The sequence below is a fragment of the Phaseolus vulgaris genome, chromosome 1, assembly GCF_051622355.1.
Source record: "Phaseolus vulgaris cultivar YP4 chromosome 1, ASM5162235v1, whole genome shotgun sequence".
Taxonomy (NCBI): domain Eukaryota; kingdom Viridiplantae; phylum Streptophyta; class Magnoliopsida; order Fabales; family Fabaceae; genus Phaseolus; species Phaseolus vulgaris.
The window spans coordinates 42,445,601-42,469,155 of record NC_143498.1 but is presented as its reverse complement, the minus strand read 5'-3'; the positions used below and the strand labels follow the sequence as shown (position 1 = coordinate 42,469,155).

The window sequence follows — 23,555 nt, the reverse complement described above, 5'->3', positions numbered from 1 at the left end:
TATCCAAATTTGGTCTACCTCACTCTAGTCTAAGGGCATGTCTCTAGTATCCTTCCATGGCTCCTCACCACCTGGTGCTTTAATCTATGTGATTGGGACTACTAGTGGAACATGTGATCTCATTCAATTTGCTCTAGCATACCTCACCATACTAAATGAGATATAAAGTTCTACTCAACCTCACGAACAATTAAATAGGTTATGGAAAAAAAATTACTTTAACTTTTATTAATAAAAGAAATTACTTTAGATACTAATAATTTTTTAGTTTATAAAATAATATCCAATTTAATCGACAACTAATTATTTTTATTGTCTAAAATTAGTTGTTATTTAATAATTTTTTAATAATTAATACTAATTATTCTTTTCTAATAATTATTTTTACATAAACCCTTAATAGTAATATTATAAATATAGTTTTGAAATTCTACATAAACGTATTATAAATAATAATAGTAATGAATATTTCTTCCTCATAAATCATAAATAATCATAGAACTATTATTAATATTAGTGTATATTTCTTCTCCATTAATATTTATTATTATTATTATTATATTTTATTAGCATTAATGCTGAGACAATTGAGATCTATCTAAAATATTTTCAATTTTCATATTTTAATCCCTAAAATTTATTTTTATGTATCATATACTTTAATTTGACTTAGTAGTGTTGTATATGCCCCATCTTTGATTAAATATATTGTATGAACATTTTAGAGTATAAACACCAATTAGAAAATGAGAAAAAGGTCTTTTGATTTTTGTTAGTGACCAAGCCCACTCTTTAACTTCACCTCTATCCACCTTTGCATTGCTAAATACTACATTATTGCTAAGATTCTATATACACCACACAATAACTATCCACATATATTTACATGTTTGGTTCCTTCTATTATTTATATCCATTAGACAAAAGTGATTTAGATTGTGCTTAGATAATCTGTTACTCTATCAATAACTATTCACTTATTAAAGAGACCAAACATATCTAATTATTTTACATTTTTCCCCTTTGTTAAACCTCTTCACCACCAATATTTCGTCACAACTTCTTTCCACGGATTTTTTACTTCAGTTGCAAGCCTCTATTTCCACTTTGATCAAAGAGCTACATTAAATAAATTAACACATTTCTCTAATCTTGATTTTAACTTGGATAACTTTTGGAGAAAAATTTTCATATAAAGATTCATGGATTATAAAAATATTTCAAATCTCATCAAATTTTCATTGATCATGAAAAATTTCAATAAGATTATATTTATTGATTGAAATATCAGTTTACTAGATTGGAAAATATTGCATTCAATTCTTTGTTGAGAAAATATCAATTTATTTTTAGAATGTGAAAAGCTTATAAATCACCTAGCCTCTATTAGTTAGTTTAGATTAAAATTTATCTCACCATAATTAAAATAATATTTTTTTAAATATAAAAATAGTTTTTATAAATGAATCATTTGAGATGTCAATCCGTATATAAAAAAGTGTCTATATATACATAAATGATACACTAAAACCTTGTTAGAAGAGCAACACCTAACCATCAAGCCAAAAACATCATGTCATCATTCCTAAACCTAACCATCAAGCCAAAACATCATGTCATCATTCCTAAACATGACAAAAAAAGGGATAAATATCATTAACCAACAAAAAAAAAGTCACATTAATAGCACTTAGTAAAGGATGTGCTTTGCCTCCTAAAACAAAAATAGTACCAGTCGGAACCGAGTTGACTAAGTCACTTGGTATGAGAAGTCGACTGACTGATATATTCAATAAAGAGATAGATGATAAATAAAGTAATATGTTATAAATTCGATAACAATCGATAAATTAAGTAATGTTGTTTTAGCAAAAGATAAGCATTAAGTACCATTCATAAACAAAATAGTCCATTATGAGCACTATAAATAAGTATTATCACACAAAGAGTTAGAGACTTTTATCAATATATCATTCACTCTTATACATGGTATTTACTCGATCATTGGAGAACCTTTTACAAGTTAATTCTCGACCGAGTATCATAAAACAAGCACAAGAAAGAAGAAGAAGGAAGAATAATTGAGTGTCAAGGAACGAAGAGGAGAAGAAAGAAGTATGAACAACTGAAAGACCAGAAACAATTGTTCAAGCCTGTAGCGGGTACTATCTAGACCCTGTACAAATACATAAATGTTTATATAAAACATCACATATTCATCGAGCACCAGCATCGCTAAGAAAAAAAAATCAAGCACAAGCTATAATCCAATGCATATTGTTACTTCCTAACCCAACATGATAGATTCTTCACCTTGAAAGCTCATTCTAAAAACAGAGGTCACCCAAAAACTTATTTTAGTGGTTACAGTTCATTTTTTTGTTTACCATAATGTTTTATTTAGTTAATTATGTAAAAACTAATTTTTCTAATGAATTTAATCATAATAAACTTTAAAGAATAATCTATAAAATTCTACCAATTACCTTGACTACCGTCTTATAATACTTGTTCAAGTTTATTAATTTTTACTTTGAGTTTATGTTGGAAAGGTTCATAAGTTAGAATTTGTTATAATCAAATCATACTCTAAGAATATTCATGATATAATAACTTCAATGGTTAGATGGGTTTAGAAGTGAAATTAATAAGAATGTGTTGTATATACATTTATTTGTTATTTAATATGAATTTTAAATAGAATTACAAGATCTGAATCTAAACATAAATTGTGCTATTAGATGAGAATTTACACAATTAATTTTGAACTTGGTTAAAATTAATTTAGAAATAATATGATTATTGTTTGGTGCTTTTATTATTATTAAAAGCAAGTTAGTAACACAATTTAGTATAATTTTTTTATCTAATATAAAGTTATTTAAATTTAAATTTGTTCCCTTTGTAGTTTGTTCTCACTCTTTAATAGATTACAAAAGAAGATATAAGATATATTGAATACCTTAATAAATTATATATAGATTACAAAATAAGGTATAAGATATATTGAATGTTAACTCAAATCTATTTGGATAATATTATAGGTAAATTCTTATATTTAAGATTTTTTTATCAATAAAAATAAGATCTCTCAATCTATATACACAAAAGTTTAAAAACTAATAAATCCTTCAATTCATATACAAAATGGATTGAAACTAATCAGTCTCATATACATATTGTCCATTTGAATAATTATATCCAAACGATGTTGTTCTTGCTAGGGAGATGGGACCTAGAGAACTGTTGACCGACTTTGTCTTTCTCCCTCTTGTCAGTTGGTCAACTTACACTTCAATCTACTCCTTCAGTTTTTCTTTAGCTCCTCATTTAGGTCTTGGTCGCCTAATTACTCAGTCTCTGACGAGGATGCCGAATGGGGATACCGGCAGAAGGCACTCAGACGCTCAAGTCAGCAAAGGGCGTTTGGCACTCGAAGGTGTACAGTAATTAATGACGTACCTTGTTTATTGGAATATGCACTATTTATATTATTTTAATGGACTTACATTGTTGGGTCTGATTAGTGAGATGAGTCGTGCTTAGAGGTGTATTACCTAATTTCTAATGATGGTTTAGCTTTGTTGACCTTGATTTGAGTGTTAATGAACCGAGAGTGTCGATCGGCCCACCTGGATGTGGACATTGTCGGTTGACCCAATCATATGTGCCGAGACATGGATTTGGTCGTTCGGCCCATACCAGTACATATGTTATTTTTAAAAGTCACACACGTGGATTAAGAGAAAAAAATATATATTTATAAATTGTTTTGATCTTAACTTTTTAAGTGATATTGAACTTTTATACATAAAGAAATAAATGATAAACCTACCCTCAATTTTTGCATACAAACAAATTATAATTATTTTTACCTAAAATCACATTAAATATTATTTCAACATAATTTTAAAGAATTTGTAAGAAAAAAAATGCGTGAAATGATTCACAAAAAATTTCCTCACCTTTTTTCCTTGACTTCGGACTAAATTGGATGATGGAGAATTACAAGATCCATATAAACTCTTCATTGTATATCCCTTATTGGCCGTATAGCTTATTATTATGAACTCCATTCTTTTCCTTTATTGTAACATTTGATACCTAGAAGAAGAGTTGAGACAACACAAAATTTTACACCCATAGTTCCAATATTATAGTAAAAGTAATTATCATTTATTTTATTTTATTACAAACCATATGTTTGAAATTTAGTGTAGGTTAAATATCACACATTGAGTAGAAATGAGAGAGTTGAATATAGTATAAGAAAGAAAACTTATAAATTGCTTTAAAATTTTAGGTTGGAAATAGTATTAGTTTCTCATATTTTATTGTTGATTCTTGTCTATGAATCTCCTCGAAAAATCTATCAATGGTATCAAATATCTTTTTTCTTAACAAAAGTTCAAACAAACATAAGATTGTTAGGGAATTTTAGTGTGAATTTAAATTTCGCATTATATAGAAAGTTAAACACCATATAAGAAAAAGAAATCCACAAACTTATTGTTGAAGATCTTAACTTGGAGAAAGTGTGAATCTATTATATTTTACCTCAAGTGTTTTGTATATTTTCAATGGATCCTTCTCCCAAGATCCATCAATATATAATAAAAAGTTAAATTAAAATTAAAGAAATATATAATTTTATTGGACCTACGTGTTAATCTACACACACACCATATAGGTCATTATTAACCATCCTTTATGTTGTGTTCGGATTGAGGGATGCACTGTAGCTGAGAAAGAACATTCACTGTCTGGAGCAAGTCTTGTGCAAGGAAAGAAGAGCGTGAATTTGCGGTCTGCTTTCTACTTCTCATCCACATTGAAGTGCAAAGAAAGGGGTAGCATAGCAAGGAAGCCAGGTCACCAACTTGGAAATACATTTTTGCCCTTCATTTTTCAGGTGCATTTGAGCTTTTGCACTATGCATATCAAAGATTCCATGCAGTCTTTGACACGAGAGGGCACAAAGAGATTCTTGAGCAAGCACTTATTTCGGAGTTGACCATGGTAGCTGGAAGTTGAATGCAATTTAAATGAAATAAGTGTGTGGACATTTATTTTTCACACTCCCTTTACTTGCTTCTTCTCAGATTGTTTCTTCTTCTCAGAGGTTGTTTGCTTCTTCTCAGAGCTTTGTTTCTTCTTCTCAAGTGAGTACTGGAGATATTTTTGTGCTAAAATTAATTGATTTTGATACTTAAAACACAATCAAAATAATCGATTGTTGGTGAATAATCGATTATGGGTTGCTTATATGTGCACCATTATCAATTTGTTGTATATATATTGTTTACATAATCGATTTTGCTACTTGTATAATAAGAGTCGTAATTGATTTTGCTTTCATGTTTACACAACAAGCATAATTGATTCTCCTCCATGTATATTAACCAGGTTAATCGATTCTGTCTGAACCCACTGAATCGATTGTGTTCCCTACAAAATAACAAACTTAATCGATTTTCTCTTAACCTTTTACACCTAAATCGATTTGGTACACATACACTCCTTCTTGTATGTCTACCAAAATCGATTTTACATCCTTGCATGCAATAATGTATTTTCCATTGATTTTTTTGTATTTGTGGGAGTTGTTGCTCCTTTGGTGTGTTGGATTTTTCAAATTACTCTTCATATTTCTAGTAAGTTAAAATAGTTTGTTAACAAAAAATTGTGTCTGATCTTGATCTGATTGCAGTTGCATGTTTATTTTTAAATTTTTAAATTTATTTTTTATTGGTTATATAATTTTGGTTATATTTTATTTCCTATGTTTAATGTTTAAAAAATATTATTGTTATGTTTATATTTAATTTTTTGTGTTGTTTATATATTAATATATTTTAGTTTATTATGTTTATATGAATATGATTTAGTTTATTTTTATAATTTTATTTTAGTATTTTAATTACCAGTATTCTATTTGTATTTATTTTATAATTTTATAGTATATGTTTAATAGTTTAATAAATTGTTTGAAGTTCTGTTTTTATTTAATTTGTTATTGTTTTTATATTAATATAATTTTGTGTATAATTATTATGTTTATTTATGAAGTATAATTTACCTGATTATAATTGTGTATTAAAAATTCTGTATTTTAATTAGTGACGAAGCTAAAAAGCTGAACCCAAACTTGTTAATACCCAATATATAGTATACATTTAGTGCTCATTTCTTTTTTAAGTTAAATAAAAATAATTTAGATATAATAAGTTATAAACGGAGTGTGATGTGCCTTCACAATTTTTGTTAGATCTTGTTTTTACCGTGAGGAAAATTGATTCCAGAAATTTCCTAAACAGGAACATATACTGGGAATAAATTGATTAATCATTTTCTGTTACATTGTAATTCATTACACTGTTATTAACTGTTTCCTTCTATCTGTTTTAAATTATTTATTTTATAATATTGATGGGATTATGCTTTTTCTGAACTGCGAAAAAAGGTCTAAATTACATTTTATAAAAATGTAAGAATTTTGAAATATTATTCTTGTACAATACGAGGCATAGTAAAAAGTTATGGAGTCGTTGGAAACAGTTGTCCCAAATATTTAGATTTAATATCTAAATCATACAAAGATCATCTTGCCACTGTGTAAGAACTAAATATTTAAAAGAATGAATTTAAACTAATCATCTACACAAATTTAGTGAAATAATATTAAAAGAAGATTGGTGTTAAAACTTAATTAAGGCTTTTGGTTAACACCATCGTAATCTCACTTGACGTATCCATCTCAAAAGTAGTAAAGTGGCTGGTTAAACACTTGGAGTGGGAAACCAAATTTCTATCTGTGGGTTTTTTTTTAAAAATTGGGGAAGAGAGAGGAAAAGACGAGGAAGACTGAGTCAAAGTTAATAAATGATGTGTTTGATGAAAATGAAAAGAAAATAAGAATTTAATATTTAATTTAATCATTTACTAAAATATTTTTGGATTTATTTTATTAAGGTTATTTTTAAATAATAAATTAAACATGCATGTTTACTAAAAAAAATTATGAAAGCAATATTACAACTTAATCTTCAATATTCGTTTTATTAGGAAAATTGAATATTTGATTAGGTAAAATTATAAAATTTGATATACTAGCAATAAAATTTATTAATAACAAAAAAATTATTAAATTTTAAAACAACAAATTCAACACATTTTTTTTCAAAGTTGACCGAAGAGATAGTTCTTTATCATATAATCAATTATGTTATGACTTGCTTTAAATAGATTATGTATTGAAAAATAATTGATTATACACTAGATCATAATCAATATATGTTTGCTAAAATATAACCCCAAACCACATTTATGATGGCACACCATCTTTTCTAGTCTCTGATAAATTACTAAAGACATAATCGAATTAGAGGCCTGTCAATAATATACTATTTTTTTTAAAACTATTATAAAAAATCTAACAAAAAAAATTCAACCCAAGACCATTTTTATCAGATTAGACGCAGCCTAGAAGATGCAGAGAGAAAATGATACACGTAAGAAGCAAACCATTTAGAATAAACGTAAGCATTATAATAACTGGTTTTGCCCTAAAACAACGACTGAATCTGAAGATAGATAGATAGATAAATACTATACACAAATCATCCAAATCAAAACAATATCAGCAAAGATAGTGGCATGATGTTATGGTCTTAAAATCATGCTTCAATATGATCCATTGAAGAAAGATATCATGAACGCTGAAGTACAACTTTTTTATTTTTTTTTAAAAATACCCACTTACCATCGTGGGTAAGAAGGGTCAGAACAACTCAACTAAAGTAAAAATAAAACGGAAGCTCGTGCGATAATGAGGAACCAGATTATGCAATCTAACTTACATCGGCAGATAAATTGCTTCTTTGGTACAAGTCGTACGTTGAGATAGAAGAGATTTCTGGATTATGACTTTAAAAGCAATGCATTTTTGCTAAATAAGAGGTTGACTATAACTACTTATTTTGATAAGCTCATTGTATGCTGAACTCCTACTTGAACAAAATGAAAATCGAAGGACTTTGGTTCGACGAACTTCATTATGAATCATGTTGAAATAAGATTTTTGAGAAAAATAAAATAAAATCATATATAGCCCTTTTCATGAAGTAAAATAAGCTCCATGTAATGCCCCTAAATGCTAGGGTAGCTTGGCACCTTGGTTATTCCATAGGGAAATTTAGTTCCTGGATGCAGACTCTATAAACGACTCAATCCTTAAAGGAGATTCTTAAACAGCGAATGACAGTAATGTGAAACCATCTTGAATCTACCAAAACTTGTAAACGGTGAAAACTTCATAAATATAAGGTAACGCGAAAGCAAGAAGCACTTACATAGGTGTTGGAAAATTATTAATCATATGAGGTACATGATAGAATAGTAATAAGTTGAACATCTATAAGACTTTTTTATCAGTTCAAACGTCTGCGTCTTGGAGCACGAGAATCTCCACTATCCACATCAGACAATCTTGAAGCATCATTCCTCCTCCTAGAAGAGGATGTTGACAAGGATACCATGGAATCAATCTCTACAGCAGTGTCCACTTGACTCTCTGAATTAATAACAGCACCAATGCTTGAAAAGGAATCCCTGTCATCGACTGGAGGAGGAGGTTGTTCTTGGTTCCTACCAATTGGATTGCTACGGAAATAAGCCTCAACTAACCTTTCAGCAGAAGTCAGTGCTGAGGAAAGAGTAGAAAGCGTTGCTCTGTGTGATTGTGTTCTTCGAAGCAAATGGGATTGCACCCTACTTCGGTTATCCCCTGCCTCGGCAGTATTAGCATTATTCTGAGCCAAAGCCATTACATCCTCTGGGAGTGGCCCTAAATTCTGCTCTCTCCGCATCCCTCGAGCAGTCAAGAACCTACTTAGCAAGGAAGTAGTTCTCTCTGCAGTTTCACGGGCACCATCCACTTCATGTGGCTGAACAAAATCACGAGTAAGATCAATTCTACTCCCGAGACGCCGAATCATCTCTTCCACAGGGAGTGCAAATGCATTTCTCTGAATGGTTTGTCTCAGACTCTCAACCCTCCTTGCTTGGGGCCTCGGAGGGATCTTAAGAGCAGAATCCTCCTCATGACCTCGGACATTGTTCCCACGGCCATATATTGGGGTAACACTTTTGAGAGTCACCTCTCCCTTGCAAACTGGACACTCTTTCGCATCCGAATGCAGATGCAACCACCTATACAGGCAAGGCCAACAAAACAAATGCCCACAACAAGTCACAACAGGATCCCTAGAGATGTCCAAACAGATGTTACAATCAAAAAAATCCCCATCAGTGCCACTACCCTTTTCAACATCATCCTTCTTCTGCGAAGCCTCGTCCTCTGCAACACCATTCACATTCTCACACGCCTTCGGCGCCTCCTCCATTCTTTCCTCCGCCGCCACACTGCCTTCTCCAGCCTGTAAGGCAGTTCCATTTCCAGAATTGACCAGAAACTGGTTCAATTCCATGGAGATATTGTGAGCCTCAGGAGGTATATGAAAATGCCGCGCAGCTTCAGTTGGGATGTGAACATGAAGTTCAGGATGCGGTAGCGGAAGATGCCGCCATCGCCACCGTTGCCGTGCCCTAAACCTCACAGCTTCGCTAATTCTCTGAAGAGGCTCTCCTATCCAATCATCCAAGTTCACAGCTTCATTGCTTATGGGGCCAGTTTCAGGTTCTGGGCCTGGACCCAGATTCAAATCAAGGTTCATTGCATCGGAGGTCTCTTCCTCCATCGCAGCTTCAATCACCAAACCAGAAAGACGCTTCCTTTATTGCAAATTTCAATTGTAGGGAAAGGGAAACAACAAAGGAAAAGGAAAGCAAAAACTTTTCCACCAAAAAACTCGAGTTTACCACAAATCGAAGAAACCCAGGTAAGAGGGGGAGTAGGGCGTCGAAATTAACAATCAGAAACGAAAATCCCCAAAACTTGAGGCGAAATTGGGCGTAAACCCTAGCTTCATCACAAACAAGAAGGACCCCAGATCCAATACAGAGGGTTGACCACAATTGTAAGGATAACCCATGGTAAATTACTCGAATTAAACTCGAAATGAAGGGAAACTGTGTTTAAGTGTTTCCGATTAGGGTTAGGCGAGTACAAGTTTGCGAAAAAGAGACGAATAATTTTTTTGATATATGTAACGAAAAGAAGAAAAAAGAGATTGAAGGAATAAAAGAGGGAATATGGAAGAAGGAAGAAGAAGAAGAAGAAGAATTGAGAAGACAGAAGACCTTGGAGGTAAGAGACGGAAGGATTAAGGTTGGATCATTGTGATGCCGTAGGTTCGGTGCGGTGCGGTGCCTGCGGTTGGATCTAGTGTGAGAGAGAAATGGGGTTTAGAGGAAACAGGAAATGGTAAGTGAGAAAGAAGAAGGAAGAAGAAGAAGAAGAACCTGAGCTTCACCTGGTATGGTATGCAGGTCGTTGTGTTTGTGGTGGTGATGAGCGGTGTGATGAGGTAGAGGCACGAGTGGGTTGTCTGTGATATTCCTACGCCGTTCCCTGCACCAAAACGCTATCAGAGCCGTTCTTGCGATGAATCACAATGAAACAATTCTCTTTCTCTCTCATAGCCTAATTACCATTATTATCTCATTAAAAAGCCTGAGATTTTTTTAAAACCACCTGCATATCTTCCTCTCCAGACAATTATGTTTCAAATATATTAAACTTGGACCATTATAAGAAAAATTAAATATCTCTAACCTTTAAGAAAACTATATTTCTAAATTTCATCCTCAAATTATTTATTATTTTGAACATGGTATATCTTATAGTCAGAAGAGTTTAGTAATGGCATTTTTAGATATTTCGAAACTCTTAAGTGAATAAAGATGAAGATAGTGATAAAAATGAGAAAAAATAATCATAATGAATTGGAGATGTGTATTTTGGTATTAAATACAATCATACATTACAAGTAATTGGTAAAAAAAAAATACCTTAAATCCTAAAGTATATATCATTGTGATCGGTGTGAAAAATTGTTACATATATATAATAAATAAGTGATTGAGGTAATAAATCGTTAAATACTTAAAATATAAAAGATATAAATACTTTTTATTATTTTAACTTTGAATTATTAATGAAATTTGTGAGTTTTTTTTTTAGATATTTGTGAGAGTGATTTTGAGTTTTTGAATTTTTTGAATTCTAAGTGGTGTCTTTTGATGATTTTTTCAACCTCTTCTTCTTTTACACATGTTTCTTCCTTTTGATCTTCCTCCTCATAAACATTTGAAGCAGATACCATGCACTAAATTCTAGTTTATTTATATCCCAAGCAACAAAACACACACATCATGTAAGGATAAAAGGGTAGAAGTTGGACTTTGATATCACGATGTTACTCTAATACCATTTTTGGAAGCGTCATGTGAAAGAACTAGATGACAAAGCATATAAGTTATCAGACATCTCAATCATTGAACTAGGGTCGCTAAGAAGTATATGTAATAAGGTATCATGCTACCTCCCTTCATTGATGATGAAAAGTCAAACTACATGATATCATTAAATATATCTTCTTCAAACAAGTCATCGTAGGTAAGTTGATATAAGTTATTAGACATCTCAATCATTGAACTAGAGTTGCTAACAAGTATATGTAATAAGGTCTCATGCTACCTCCCTTCATTGATGATGAAAAGTCAAACTACATGATATCATTAAATATATCTTCTTCAAACAAGTCATCGTAGATACATTGATATGAGTTATCAGACATCTCAATCATTGAACTAGGGTTGCTAACAAGTATATGTAATAAGGTCTCATGCTACCTCCCTTCATTGATGATGAAAAGTCAAACTACATGATATCATTAAACATATCTTCTTCAAACAAATCATCCTAGGTACCTTGATATTTGTTTGAGTCACATTACAATTCTAAACATCAAGGGAGACAAATAATCCTAACATTGTCGTCTAATATAAATATATAAAGGTGATTTAATCAACTCTAAGACTTCATGCACTTAATAGACAATTATACATCATATCATATAAATACAACAAATAAACTAGTACGAAGACTCTCTTCACCATGATTCTTATTCTTTCACCATCACAACAATTTGACAACTTAAGGACTTACATGACATAAATTTTTTCTCTTTTAGGTGATGATAAATTGGAAGTGCTAATCTTGAACTGATACATAGGTTGGACCTTCTCAACCAATCATGGCGATGCTCCACATTTGTCGGAGTCATTAAACCAACTACATGATTTCCCCTAAGCTGAAGGCTCTCACAACTCGATACCCCACACACCCTCAAGACTTCTAGCCAGTGAAAATCCCTTGAGTACCTTATCATTGTCAACCCAATTCCACCATCACTTAATTATACTCATAGTTATCATAAATCAATTTGTCAAGTTTTACCATCCTCTTGATGCACGATATTTCCTTCAAATCACTATTGACATGATAAGTATTTAGAGTCAATATCAAATTTGATCACCACATTACACAAATGAAATACTCAATCTTTTGTCATCACACGCCTAAGTCTATTGTACTCAAGTAATGATATCTCATCACATCACCTTGATGTTCAATCTACAATCACTCAAACCTATAATGCCACATGTTAATGTTCAATTCAAATTCACTGTCTAACTCTTTCTTTTTTTTTATCTTTTTTATAATTAATATTACGTTTAAGCATAGAACATACACCATCACTTTTTAAATATATGTTCTTACATTCTTAAACAAACAATACAAGAAATTTCATATTTTTTTATCTTCATAACATGAAAAATAAATAGTAAGTTTTATAATCTAAACTATATATCTTCATCATTAACTGAAACTAAACACTTCAATTTACTAACCAATCCACTAGCAATACCATCACATCACAAATCTATTTATGTTTAATCACAAAATCATACATACATTTATAAATAATATGACAATTCATGATAATTAAGTGATAAATCGTTTTTCACCAAAACTAAGCTAACTTAAAAAGTTCATAACTAATTCATAAAAACTCATTCCCAATAAATTGTAGTGTTAATTACTCTTAATAAAATCTATAAAAATTGAGAACTATTAATAATATAATTTTATGATAAATTAAAAGCCAATTTTGTCTCACAATATTTATCAGTGAATACCACTGAAAAGTAAAAATAATTATTTATAAATGTTGTAGATAATTTTCACCAAGTTAATATCACAAATCTATCATGATCTTGCCACATTTCAATTATTACATAAATCAACCTCTTCCACAACCTTATCCCAAGATATTTGGAACTATTAGATTGATGATGAAAATTGTTATATAGAATATCTAACATCTTCTAGAAATTTATATATAGCGTATATAGATTGATGATGAAATACCCTAAATACTGCATATAATATTATTTTTTATTAAAAAGTATAATTTTTTTATAAAATTATGACTAATACTTCAAGAGTAATTGCTAACTTATTCTAAATCCTAATTAATCCTAAACTTCTATATTTCAATACAAGAAATACCAATCAAGTTCAATAATGCGTAGCCAAATACAGAAAATTGTGAATACTACATTTCTGTCTCAATCAATATGTTACAAGCAATCTGTATTTTTAAAATTCTATCACAAATTCCACACAAAAAAAAATTGTGTTTGTCTCTTTCTGAATCTAATTATCCCTGCCACATCCAATTTTACAAGAAAAATAATACTTAGGTTCAATTACACATCAATAATTATAGACAATAATTTAAGATGGTTTAATGTTTTAATATATATCAACTCTCTAACAACAACCACTAAGATGTTAAAATTTATAGTTAACTTAAAGAAGTTATTTTCTTCCCATTTCACTTTCATTTTTCTCATAAAGAATTATAATTCCATAGAAAAATAACTAATACAATTTCATTATAAAATAACCAAGTAATCTCAATGCATACATCAAAGTACAAATTAAATTTCAATATTATATCAATATTTTAACTAATCAACACTTTAGTAGAGATTCTAGAGTTTTGAAAAAACATAGCCAATTCTATAAAAATCCTTTATACATGGTTCTAGCTGGTGAGTTCCTAATTAATTCTAATATCACTGAAAAAAAAAAGATATCTCATTCTTTAAGAGTGATTATTGTTAAACTTAAACTTATCTCTTGTAATTCCTTTACTGTTATGTTACCCAAACTAATATATTGATTAGAAAATTCATCATAATTCAAAAAAAAAATTGTTCTAATTTGATTTCAATTAGAACACCTTAATATTTTGTATGAAATAATCATCTTATTTAGTTATCTAATGGTTATTGAAATTAAATTAAAATGTTCCTCATAATTGCCACTTTCAAATTAGGCAACAACAAAAATCTTAAGAAATTATATTTAGTTATATAAATATAGTTTTAACATGTACCAATTTACCTTAACTATTTTTTTCATACAAAAGTTATAGTTTAGTCATAACTTTTCCTTAAAATTTAGACAAATTAAAAAAAATCATTTTAAGTTTTATCCTAGAAGAAAAACTCCAAAATATCAAAATTCAAAATTAACTCTAGAAAAAAAATATTGTTTAAAGTTCCAAATGCCATGTTTTCATAAGATATCATATTTTTAGTAAAAAAAATGCTAACTTTTCTGTAACAGACTGGTCATATTCTAGAAATTTTAGTAAGGGTAGAATGTACTCATAAATTAAAAATTTATAACTAAATCTAAAAATATATTTTTTAATATTTCAGTTGTCATTTTCTTCTTGTTCAGTGTATTTTAAAGGAAAAAAGACACTCCTTCAAATCTAGTACCACCGTAAAAATGTTCACAAGTTTAAAACCCAAATGGAATAGATTTTAAAAATAAAATAGTTAACAACAACCACAAAACTTCAAATATATAACTAATTTGAGAAAATATATTTCTAATTAATTTGAGTTGTTATTTTTGCTTACAACACTACAATGAGGTTTCAAGGGAAAATATAAACTTTCAAAAATAAAAAACATGAACTTGAACCCTAAATCAGTGAAGTTAGATAAATTTTCAGCAAATACTCAGATTTGTTAGTTCTTAAGGTTCCTTAATATTGTTTAAAAGTCTTCCAATATGAATTCGAGGTGTTGATCTCTTGAAGGAACTCTTTCAACTTTTCATGCACGCACCCTAAATATTTTTCTTGGATTAGAAAGTAAATTTGATGAAGTAGATTTTTTTTTTTAATTAAGGTAATTAGAATAAAGAATGGAAAGAAAATTTATATAAATTTGTTAATGATTTGATAGATATAATAAATTTTAAAAAATTATAAAATAATATATATAATAATTAATTTACTTGTATTATTATAAATTAATTTTAACTAAATAAAAGATAATAATTTTATAATTAGTTAATAATTTTAATTTTATTATTATTTGTTATTTATAATTATTTTATTATAGTTATTATTTCATAAATTTATTATTAATATTTTTTTATATTAATTATCATTTTATATATTTATTAATATTTTTTATTATTTTAATAATTATTATTATTATTATTTATATTATATAATTAATTATATTTATTTATTATAATATAATATAAATATAATATGAATGATTTAATAATATAAAAATATAATATTATATATATATTTTTTTTAATAGTTTGTTATATATATATATATACTTATATGTTTTTAATCGAGCTTTTTTTGTCTCATTTTCTGGTTTTTATTGATTTTTTATTTCTTAATTTTTGTGTTCTTTTTGGCTTCTTATAAATTCGTGGCTGGAAGAAAACAGAGCCTAAGTCCAATAAGATTTGTTTGAAATGTGATGCTATAGAAAGAAAAGGAACACAAAAGTAGAAACTAAAAGAAGGCAATACAACTCCTTAAAAAATAAAATTTCCAATGTTCCAAAACAGGGAGTAAGAACAAAATCTCAAATAAATTGTTTTTGTCATGAAACCATGAATAGAAATTTTTTTTCAAGAAGATCAATATTTGTATTAAATGAAAGTAAAATAAAAACCTATCACAAAAATGAAAGGGTGGAAAAGGGGGTTTGCGAGAGGGATAGTAGATGAAAAGAAACCAGAAAATGTTGAGTCTTGGTATCTAAAGGTGGAGGCTTAAGCTTCAAGTTTATGGCTTTGGTAGTGGGAGGGATGATTTTTGTTTTTACAAAGAGGGTAAAAGAGAGAGAAGAATTTCCGTCAAAAGAGAGAATTGAGAAAAATAAAAATTAAATATTAATATAGTCTCTAATTTAATTAATATAATAATTAATTATTATTTATTTTAAAATTTAGTTTTTATTTAATGATTTTCTTGTATTTTTAATTTAAAATGTCATAAGAATTTAGAAATGACTATGTTAATTGAAGTAGGTATTCAATATGGAGAAACTTAAATGTATATGAAAATATTATAATATTGAATTAGAATTTAAGTATAAAAACCAACTTCTTGGTACAGTGGTTAAAAATTTAGAAATGACTATGTTAATTGAAGGTATCAAGTAGGTATTCAATATGATGGAGAAACTTAAATGTATATGAAAATATTATAATATTGAATTAGATTTAAGTATAAAAACAAACTTCTTGGTATACTGGTTAAAAATTCTATATGTTAGTAATTTAGCTTATATATATAGAAATATTTGTACATAATGCATATTTACATATATATATATATTTAAATATTGGTATGTAACACTGATACATCAACATCAATCCATATGTGAAATGATATTTTTTCAAGGTTCTTGATAGTAAACCTCACTTGTCATGTTCAATTACTACAAAATATTTACTATTTTTTTTACATCATTAACCAACAATGTAACACATGGAAAGAAGAGTATTGACTATCACATGCTAAGCATACAAAAGAAATTGAATATTTTCAATTGGATAGTCACACAATCTTCTCTAAGGCAATATGAATACCTATGATTAAATGTTTCTAACTTCAAACTAAATACCGATAGTCGAATAGACAAAAACTCTAATTGCAAAATTATTTCATTTGTATGTTATACATGAACTAGTAAATGAAATTTAGTTTTGACAAACATTATGTAGAGCACACCTTTCACTTTAGGTATAGGGCAATGTGGGGAGTTCAACCTATTAACATAGTGTTTTTAGCAGGTGGAGTGGTGGGAGTGCTAAAGTCTAGTCTTTTCCAAGTTTTTTATGTTTCCTTATAATGCTTTTGGATTGTAAGTTTAGTGATGAGATTTTTTTTATTTGTATAAGGGTTAAAACACTATTGAAATATTCATTTTAGTTTATTTATTTATTGTTAATAAAAAAATAACATAGTGTTTCAATTCAACCTATTAATTAATCTCTAAGGAGACCAATATAACTCATTTGATCACTCTTCCATGAACTCGCTCAAAACCTACTCTTCACCATTACACAACTCTACTAGAAGTTGTACTTTATCTCGAATGTAAAACACTTTTATATCACAACTTCTACAAAATCCTCTCAAGTTTCCCTCTCCATTGTCTACAATGATGGCATCATCAATTCCATCAATGGTGTGTCATTCGATTCATATAACCATCCACTAAAGATAAATAATTCCTAATCATCTTGAAATTCTTATAATCCTTAACCTAACATAAAAAAAAAAGTGTTAGATTCATTCCCTATTAAACCTATTTCATACATGTTAATCAATAAACATATATAACAAGTGTATTAAATTATATTTTCAATTTAAGTTATTAAGTTTAGGGTTTGTGTTGAATTTAGAGAGGAATAGGAGTATTTGTTCTTCAATGCTGAAGCAAATTTCTATGAATCTCAAAGAATTAGAATTGAAAATTAAATTTGAACAAGAAGAAGAATACCAAGTTATCGTAAAGAATAATTCAAAGTAGTATTTTTTTTTAAATCAACAAAAATAATACATTAATAATGGAGGATACTTTGACTACCCAGACCATATAAACTGCACATAAAGAATAAAGTCTTTTGACTAAGATCTAGTGTAGTATATGTTCTTATAGTTTGATATCTGATATGTGAGCCATAAGTTCACACGATATTAAATTAATTTTTTGAGAGAGAAAAAAATAAAGAAAGAATAAAACCTTTTCAACATACAAAATGTAATTTTTTTAGAATATGTATTTCGCTAAATAACTCTCCTAATATAAGGCTAAAATACCCACATATTCCCGCAAATTTAACTCTCCCATATTAATAAGAAACGTATATATCGAAAATATCTTCTCTTAAAAAAAGAAAGCACATGAAGAAGTCAATTTCATTTTACTTTCATATATACAGACCATTTTTGCAGAGTTTCTTTTAAAGTTTTGAAAACTGTTTGAAAATCTTATGATAAATATATAAAGATCCTTTTGTAATTTTAAAAATAATTAATAATAAATAAATTTCCAAAAAGAACTATATGCGACTTTCCCTGCCAAATTTAATAATTTTTTTTGGAAACTTTAAATCAATAAGAAAAAAAACCATATAAACACAACAAATTTTGCATGCAACTTTTATGAAAAATTTTGCAATAAATTTCACAAGTGATTCATAAATGTCGAAATGGGTAGCATCTGCCTACTTTATTTTGTAAAGTTCACTTGTGACCATGAAAAACAAATTAAAATAACTGCTGAATCAAACATCAACTAAAACTAAGTCTTACTAATGCAAATTATTAAAGAGTGCAGATATGAAGATTACGACCAAAGAAATAATTTTTTTTATTAAAATGAAACAATTTTATAATACATTGCATATCATATTTATAAACTGGTACAATTGTTAAAAGTAACATTTTCCTTTATTAAAAAAACTCATTATAAGATCACTTTATGTAAGGAAACAAACAAACCAATAGCCCAACAAGATACTGATTTCGAAGTCCTACCATATCCTGACATCATCACACAAAGAACGCAAACCTATATTTATATGTAGTTATATATATATATATGTGTGTGTGTGTGTGTTGATGATGAGTAATGTGTCAAGAACAACTCATGTTCTTTTTTAGCTTCCATTGACTTTCTTACAATCGGATCTGATTTCTCCCTGACTTCCAGTTAAGGGGCTAATATTACCCATATTAATCATGGACTGAGCAAAGGCTTCGAAGAACGCGGATTGGTTGCTGGCGAAGTTGCTGACGATGGACATTGTGGCGGAGCCATTAGTAGAAAAAAGTTCTTGGTCTGTTTGAAGAAGACCCCGATTGTTGAGAAGATTTTGGAAGTAGTTGTTGTCGAAGGTGTCTGGGGAAGAAGGGTCAAGGTTGTTCAGAGTGTTTCCGCTTCCATTTTGTGGACAATTTTGCTGCAGGGTTGCTAAATAGCTTGAGTCCAACGTGGGATCAGGACTACCCGTGCCACTGAAGTTGAACAGCCTCTGGTTGAAAAATCTGCACTGTGCACGACCAAAAGTATGTGCACCTTTGAAATCAAGCAGTAGTTAATAAGCATGCATGCTTTTTTAACTGTTTCTACTGGTTTTTTACAAATAAAATTAAATGAGTTTTTTTTTCTCTTGAGAAGTTATCACATGTTTGAGATTATTCGGAATTAAGCAATTTTCATATGAACATAACTGGGAAAAAAATTTAGATATCATTGAGATTAATGTAGATCATAAACATACTGCAGTTAAAACAATATTTCTTTCATTATATGTTCAAACTTATTAAACTATTGATCTAAATAATATCTATAGAAAAACTTAATTTTTTCAGGATACAGTAGCAGCTGTCATTTAAGTAACATTTGGCAGGTCTTGTATTCAAAATAAACAGTTTTTAAAATTAGGTTCACTTTCTTTGTTTCTAATAGTTAAAACAATGAAAATGAGTACTTCTTTTATGATATAAGTTGTTGTTAAATGGAGTAAGTGTTGGAATTCAGCTATTTAAGTTGTGTGAGTGCAGGCAGTAAGACTAGATACGATTACCAGATAATGCAACGAGATCGGTTATGTTTAGGCCAACGGCAGAAAATTTTGCTGTGATATTGGCCAAGCTTTCAGTTGGAGCAGGAATGGAAGAGTTAGCACCAGATTGGTTTGCAATCAAACCGTCCCTTCTGCCTAGTAGTACCGTCCATGAAGGTCCTCCTCCCTGCAAATATATACCATATTAATATGCAGTTTTGGTTTTTTATTTCTGTGGTGGAATGTCGTGTGATTCATGTATATAGTCAAACTTGTGGGAAAGGTATTTGTTTGTTTGTTGTTACTGTAATAGACGCATGCATTTATTACAAGAAATTTGATAAGGTAAGGAGGATTATATCAACTGATAACAATAAATTACCAAAGACACAGAAGCTTCAGCAGCAAGGGCAAGAATATCAGCACAAGATACAACACCAGGGCATGAATTTTCAAGAGATGTCTTTATGTTGTCAACTACATTAAAGCCACGAGCTGAATTATTGTTGGGGACTGCATTTTTCTCGCTCAGTGTTATGTTCCCGCCTTGGTCTAACAAAAGGGATCCATCACATCCCTGAAACTCAAAAATAATATCTATCTGATATATCTGACAGTGCATGAGAAAAAATAAAAATGAATTATGCTTCTGGAAACGTGTACATTAACAAAGCAATCATGAAAATGAAGACGGATTAGGCTGGCAGCAATACGAGTATCAGATTGCAGAGCCTGCTGAATAACACTGCGGACAATGGAAGACACGTTAGGGCATGTGCTGGAGTAGAAGGTTGAACTCAGTTGAGCATTTGATGGATGAAGAAAGATTGTGAGCACTGAGAAAATGGTGGTGAGAAGGGAATGATTGAAAGAAAACATGCTTGAGTTCTTGTATATTCTTTCCTATTGGTTTTAGAGAATAATGCATGGAATCTTGGTGGCATATATATGAGAAAGTATATCTTTTGAATAACATATAATTTGCTTGGAGATAAAGATAAAGTTTTCACTGTTACATTACTTGCAAGCATAAACTAGCTAAAAGGCCTAAAAAATATAGGATTTGTAGTAATCATTAGGTGCACACAACGGACGTTGAAAGGAAAATTCAAACCATAATGATTACCACTTAACTACCTTTCGTTACTTTGAGTCGATATTTGGCACCATATATATAAATTCTATCTTAGGTGCATGCCTTAGAATTTATTTCATAAAAACTTGCATGAAGTGATTGAATGGAAAATCAGAACAAGTTTACAAAATTCAGCTGAACGTTTATCAAAACAAATCATGTGAACAACAATGAAGTATATATTTAGCTAGAAATGAAGTTGGAGAGTAAACATTGTGAATGCTTTTAATGTTTTGGTCTATTCTAGTTCTATTTTTCCTTTTTCTATATGTAAGTCTTCAACATTTACAATGCTTGTATGGGTATTTTAACGTTTGAAATGAAGAGGATAGAAAATTCTAAGGGCCCTACTTCTTATGGTAGGAAAATGATTAACGAGATAAACGTTTCATAGATTGCTTTTCAGTCATTCTTTGTAGGTACTACATCTAACTCAATAATGGGAAAACAAAACATTATGGTACAACATCTAGTCACAAATGATGTGTAACCAATATAGACACACCCTCAATCAATGAGAAACATGCCTTTTATGTGGCCATTGTCGATTTAATTTTTCCACTTCTGGATGCTTTTGAAATTGCATATTATGGAAAGATGACCATCATGGAACTGGGAATGTAAAATGACAGAAGAAAATTATCTCGAATATAGAACACTCTTAAACACTGATATACCAAATATATATCATAGATATAATACCATAAACATTCATAAGAAGAATTAATAAACATGTGATGCTTCAACCATATATAACAAAGAAGTTTATATACACATGAAGAACCTAAAAATGTAAAAGAAATGCACATAGCCAAGAAACCTATACATTCTCATACACTGTTTGGCATCAGACTAGCTGCAACCCATGAATAGTCTTCGTTCCCAGAAGTCTATTCTACAATTCAGCACCTCTGCACACCGCTTTGTCTCTACTGGTAAGAGCTTTTCCTCTCAGCAACACATCACAAGTAGTACCTGCAAAGACTTTCAAGTGGCTCTAACTTTCCTAAGTCTGAGAAAGGTTAAAAAAAAATCAAAACATCTGATGGAGTATACAAATTTGGTACCAGTAAGTTCTGATACATCATATTTTACAAAAGCAAAATATAGCAATCCTTAATCATCCTGTGTGCACCCAGATTTCCTCATACTAGATCCATTAAATGTAAACTTTTGTTATTTCTTCAATAGAAACATTTGACACTGAGTGAAAATGCAGATTGTGCTTGCATAATCATTTAATATAAACAATCAGATCCGTCTAATTCCCGATGTGTTCACCACTGTCTTCAACATAGGAAAAATTACCAAAATAGTATAATTTAGTAATGAAAGTACGAAAATAGGCAAATTTACCAAAATAATATATATAATTTGGTAATGAAAATACGAAAATAGTCGGATGTAAAAAAAAATTACACAAATAGACAAATCGTCATCACCGTATTCTAGACAACAAAAGTCATATAGTGACTATAAATTTCTCCAAAATGTGAGTACAAATTTCACTTCGAAACAAATATAGGCAACAAGAAATATAACTTCTTTATAAAATTTGAATATAAGTAGCCAACAAAAAAATATGACTTTGTTGTACTAATATTACTTCTTGTTTATATGTGAAACGATTTCGCAAACATACATAATAAGGAGTAGTTAATGATCAAACATAGATTTTAACTTATATTCTTTAGATAATTTATAAATTAGTTTATAATTTTTTATTAATAATAAAAATTATATTAGATATTAATAATTTTGTAGTCTATAAAATAGTATCTAATTTAGTCAATATAATAACTATTTTTTTTTTCTAAAATTAGTTTTTTTCACCAAAGAATGAATAAATTTAAAAGAACATTTCAAGGGTGTTCTAACACTTATACAAGAACCTAAAACTTCTTCATTTAGTATACAAAATCAGAACCCAACATAACCACAACACAAGAAGACCTAGGCTTCCTATTGAATAATGAAAGAGTGTCTAGGCAGCCTAAAAAAATGCAAAAAAACAATATGCAACAATAGGGATGACAATGCGGGGCGGACTCACTAATCTAGCCCGCTAACCCACTTTGGCACGCCCTGCATAACCTGCAGCCCGCGTGGGCCAACAGCAGGGCAGGGTAGGTTGGTCCGCTGGCCCGTGTAAATAAAAAATTAATTATTAATTTCTTTTGTAAAAAAAAAAAATCATACCTCATTCACCCATTATTGAAGTGTGACCTTTATTTTATTTTAAAAAATTGAATTTAATGTACTAAAACAATGAATGTTTTATTTTAATCATCTAAAAGAGTTAGTATTAAGAGTGACGATGAATTTAGTTTTAAGTAAAGTCTTATATTTAAAATTTGTTAATAAAAAATAATATAAAGAAGAGATTTCAATATGATAGTTAAAAAATTAGTCATCTTCATTAAAATATTTTGTAGCAAAACTTTGATAATATATTCTTATACATTTATATACATA

At 29.4% G+C, this 23,555-nt stretch overlaps 2 protein-coding genes and 1 pseudogene across 11 annotated transcripts; 1 reads left to right on the top strand and 2 right to left on the bottom strand.

The window, feature by feature from the left end:
- Positions 1-8,294: 8,294 nt before the first annotated feature.
- On the bottom strand, positions 8,295-10,774 carry LOC137814147 (uncharacterized). 10 transcript variants are annotated; one of them, XM_068616724.1, is made up of 3 exons: positions 10,434-10,600; positions 10,261-10,342; positions 8,295-9,763 (listed from the first exon to the last, which is right to left on the bottom strand). In XM_068616724.1, the coding sequence occupies exon 3, from the start codon at positions 9,756-9,758 to the stop codon at positions 8,430-8,432; it is 1,329 nt and encodes a 442-aa protein (XP_068472825.1). In that variant the 5' UTR covers positions 9,759-9,763; positions 10,261-10,342; positions 10,434-10,600; the 3' UTR covers positions 8,295-8,429. The 10 variants fall into 10 exon arrangements, with proteins under 10 accessions (XP_068472825.1, XP_068472827.1, XP_068472828.1 ...); XM_068616726.1 differs by having other exon boundaries at positions 10,261-10,330; positions 10,423-10,598; XM_068616727.2 differs by having other exon boundaries at positions 10,261-10,330; positions 10,434-10,586.
- A 7,214-nt stretch (positions 10,775-17,988) lies between these two features.
- Positions 17,989-18,098, top strand: LOC137816763 (U2 spliceosomal RNA; annotated as a pseudogene).
- Positions 18,099-18,723: 625 nt separating this feature from the next.
- Positions 18,724-20,900, bottom strand: LOC137814146 (peroxidase A2). The gene is made up of 4 exons (XM_068616723.2): positions 20,609-20,900; positions 20,328-20,522; positions 19,967-20,132; positions 18,724-19,455 (listed from the first exon to the last, which is right to left on the bottom strand). Exons 1-4 carry the CDS (start codon positions 20,822-20,824, stop codon positions 19,037-19,039), a joined length of 996 nt encoding a protein of 331 aa, XP_068472824.1. The 5' UTR covers positions 20,825-20,900; the 3' UTR covers positions 18,724-19,036.
- Positions 20,901-23,555: the final 2,655 nt, after the last annotated feature.

Coding starts and splice junctions, on each gene's coding strand:
- LOC137814146 (XM_068616723.2), bottom strand. CDS start 20,824: ATGTTTTCTTTCAATCATTCCCTTCTCACCACCATTTTCTCAGTGCTC. Junction 20,523..20,608: donor TTCATGATTGCTTTGTTAAT/GTACACGTTTCC, acceptor TTTGAGTTTCAG/GGATGTGATGGATCCCTTTT. Junction 20,133..20,327: donor CTGAAGCTTCTGTGTCTTTG/GTAATTTATTGT, acceptor ATATATTTGCAG/GGAGGAGGACCTTCATGGAC.
- LOC137814147 (XM_090302890.1), bottom strand. CDS start 9,758: ATGGAGGAAGAGACCTCCGATGCAATGAACCTTGATTTGAATCTGGGT.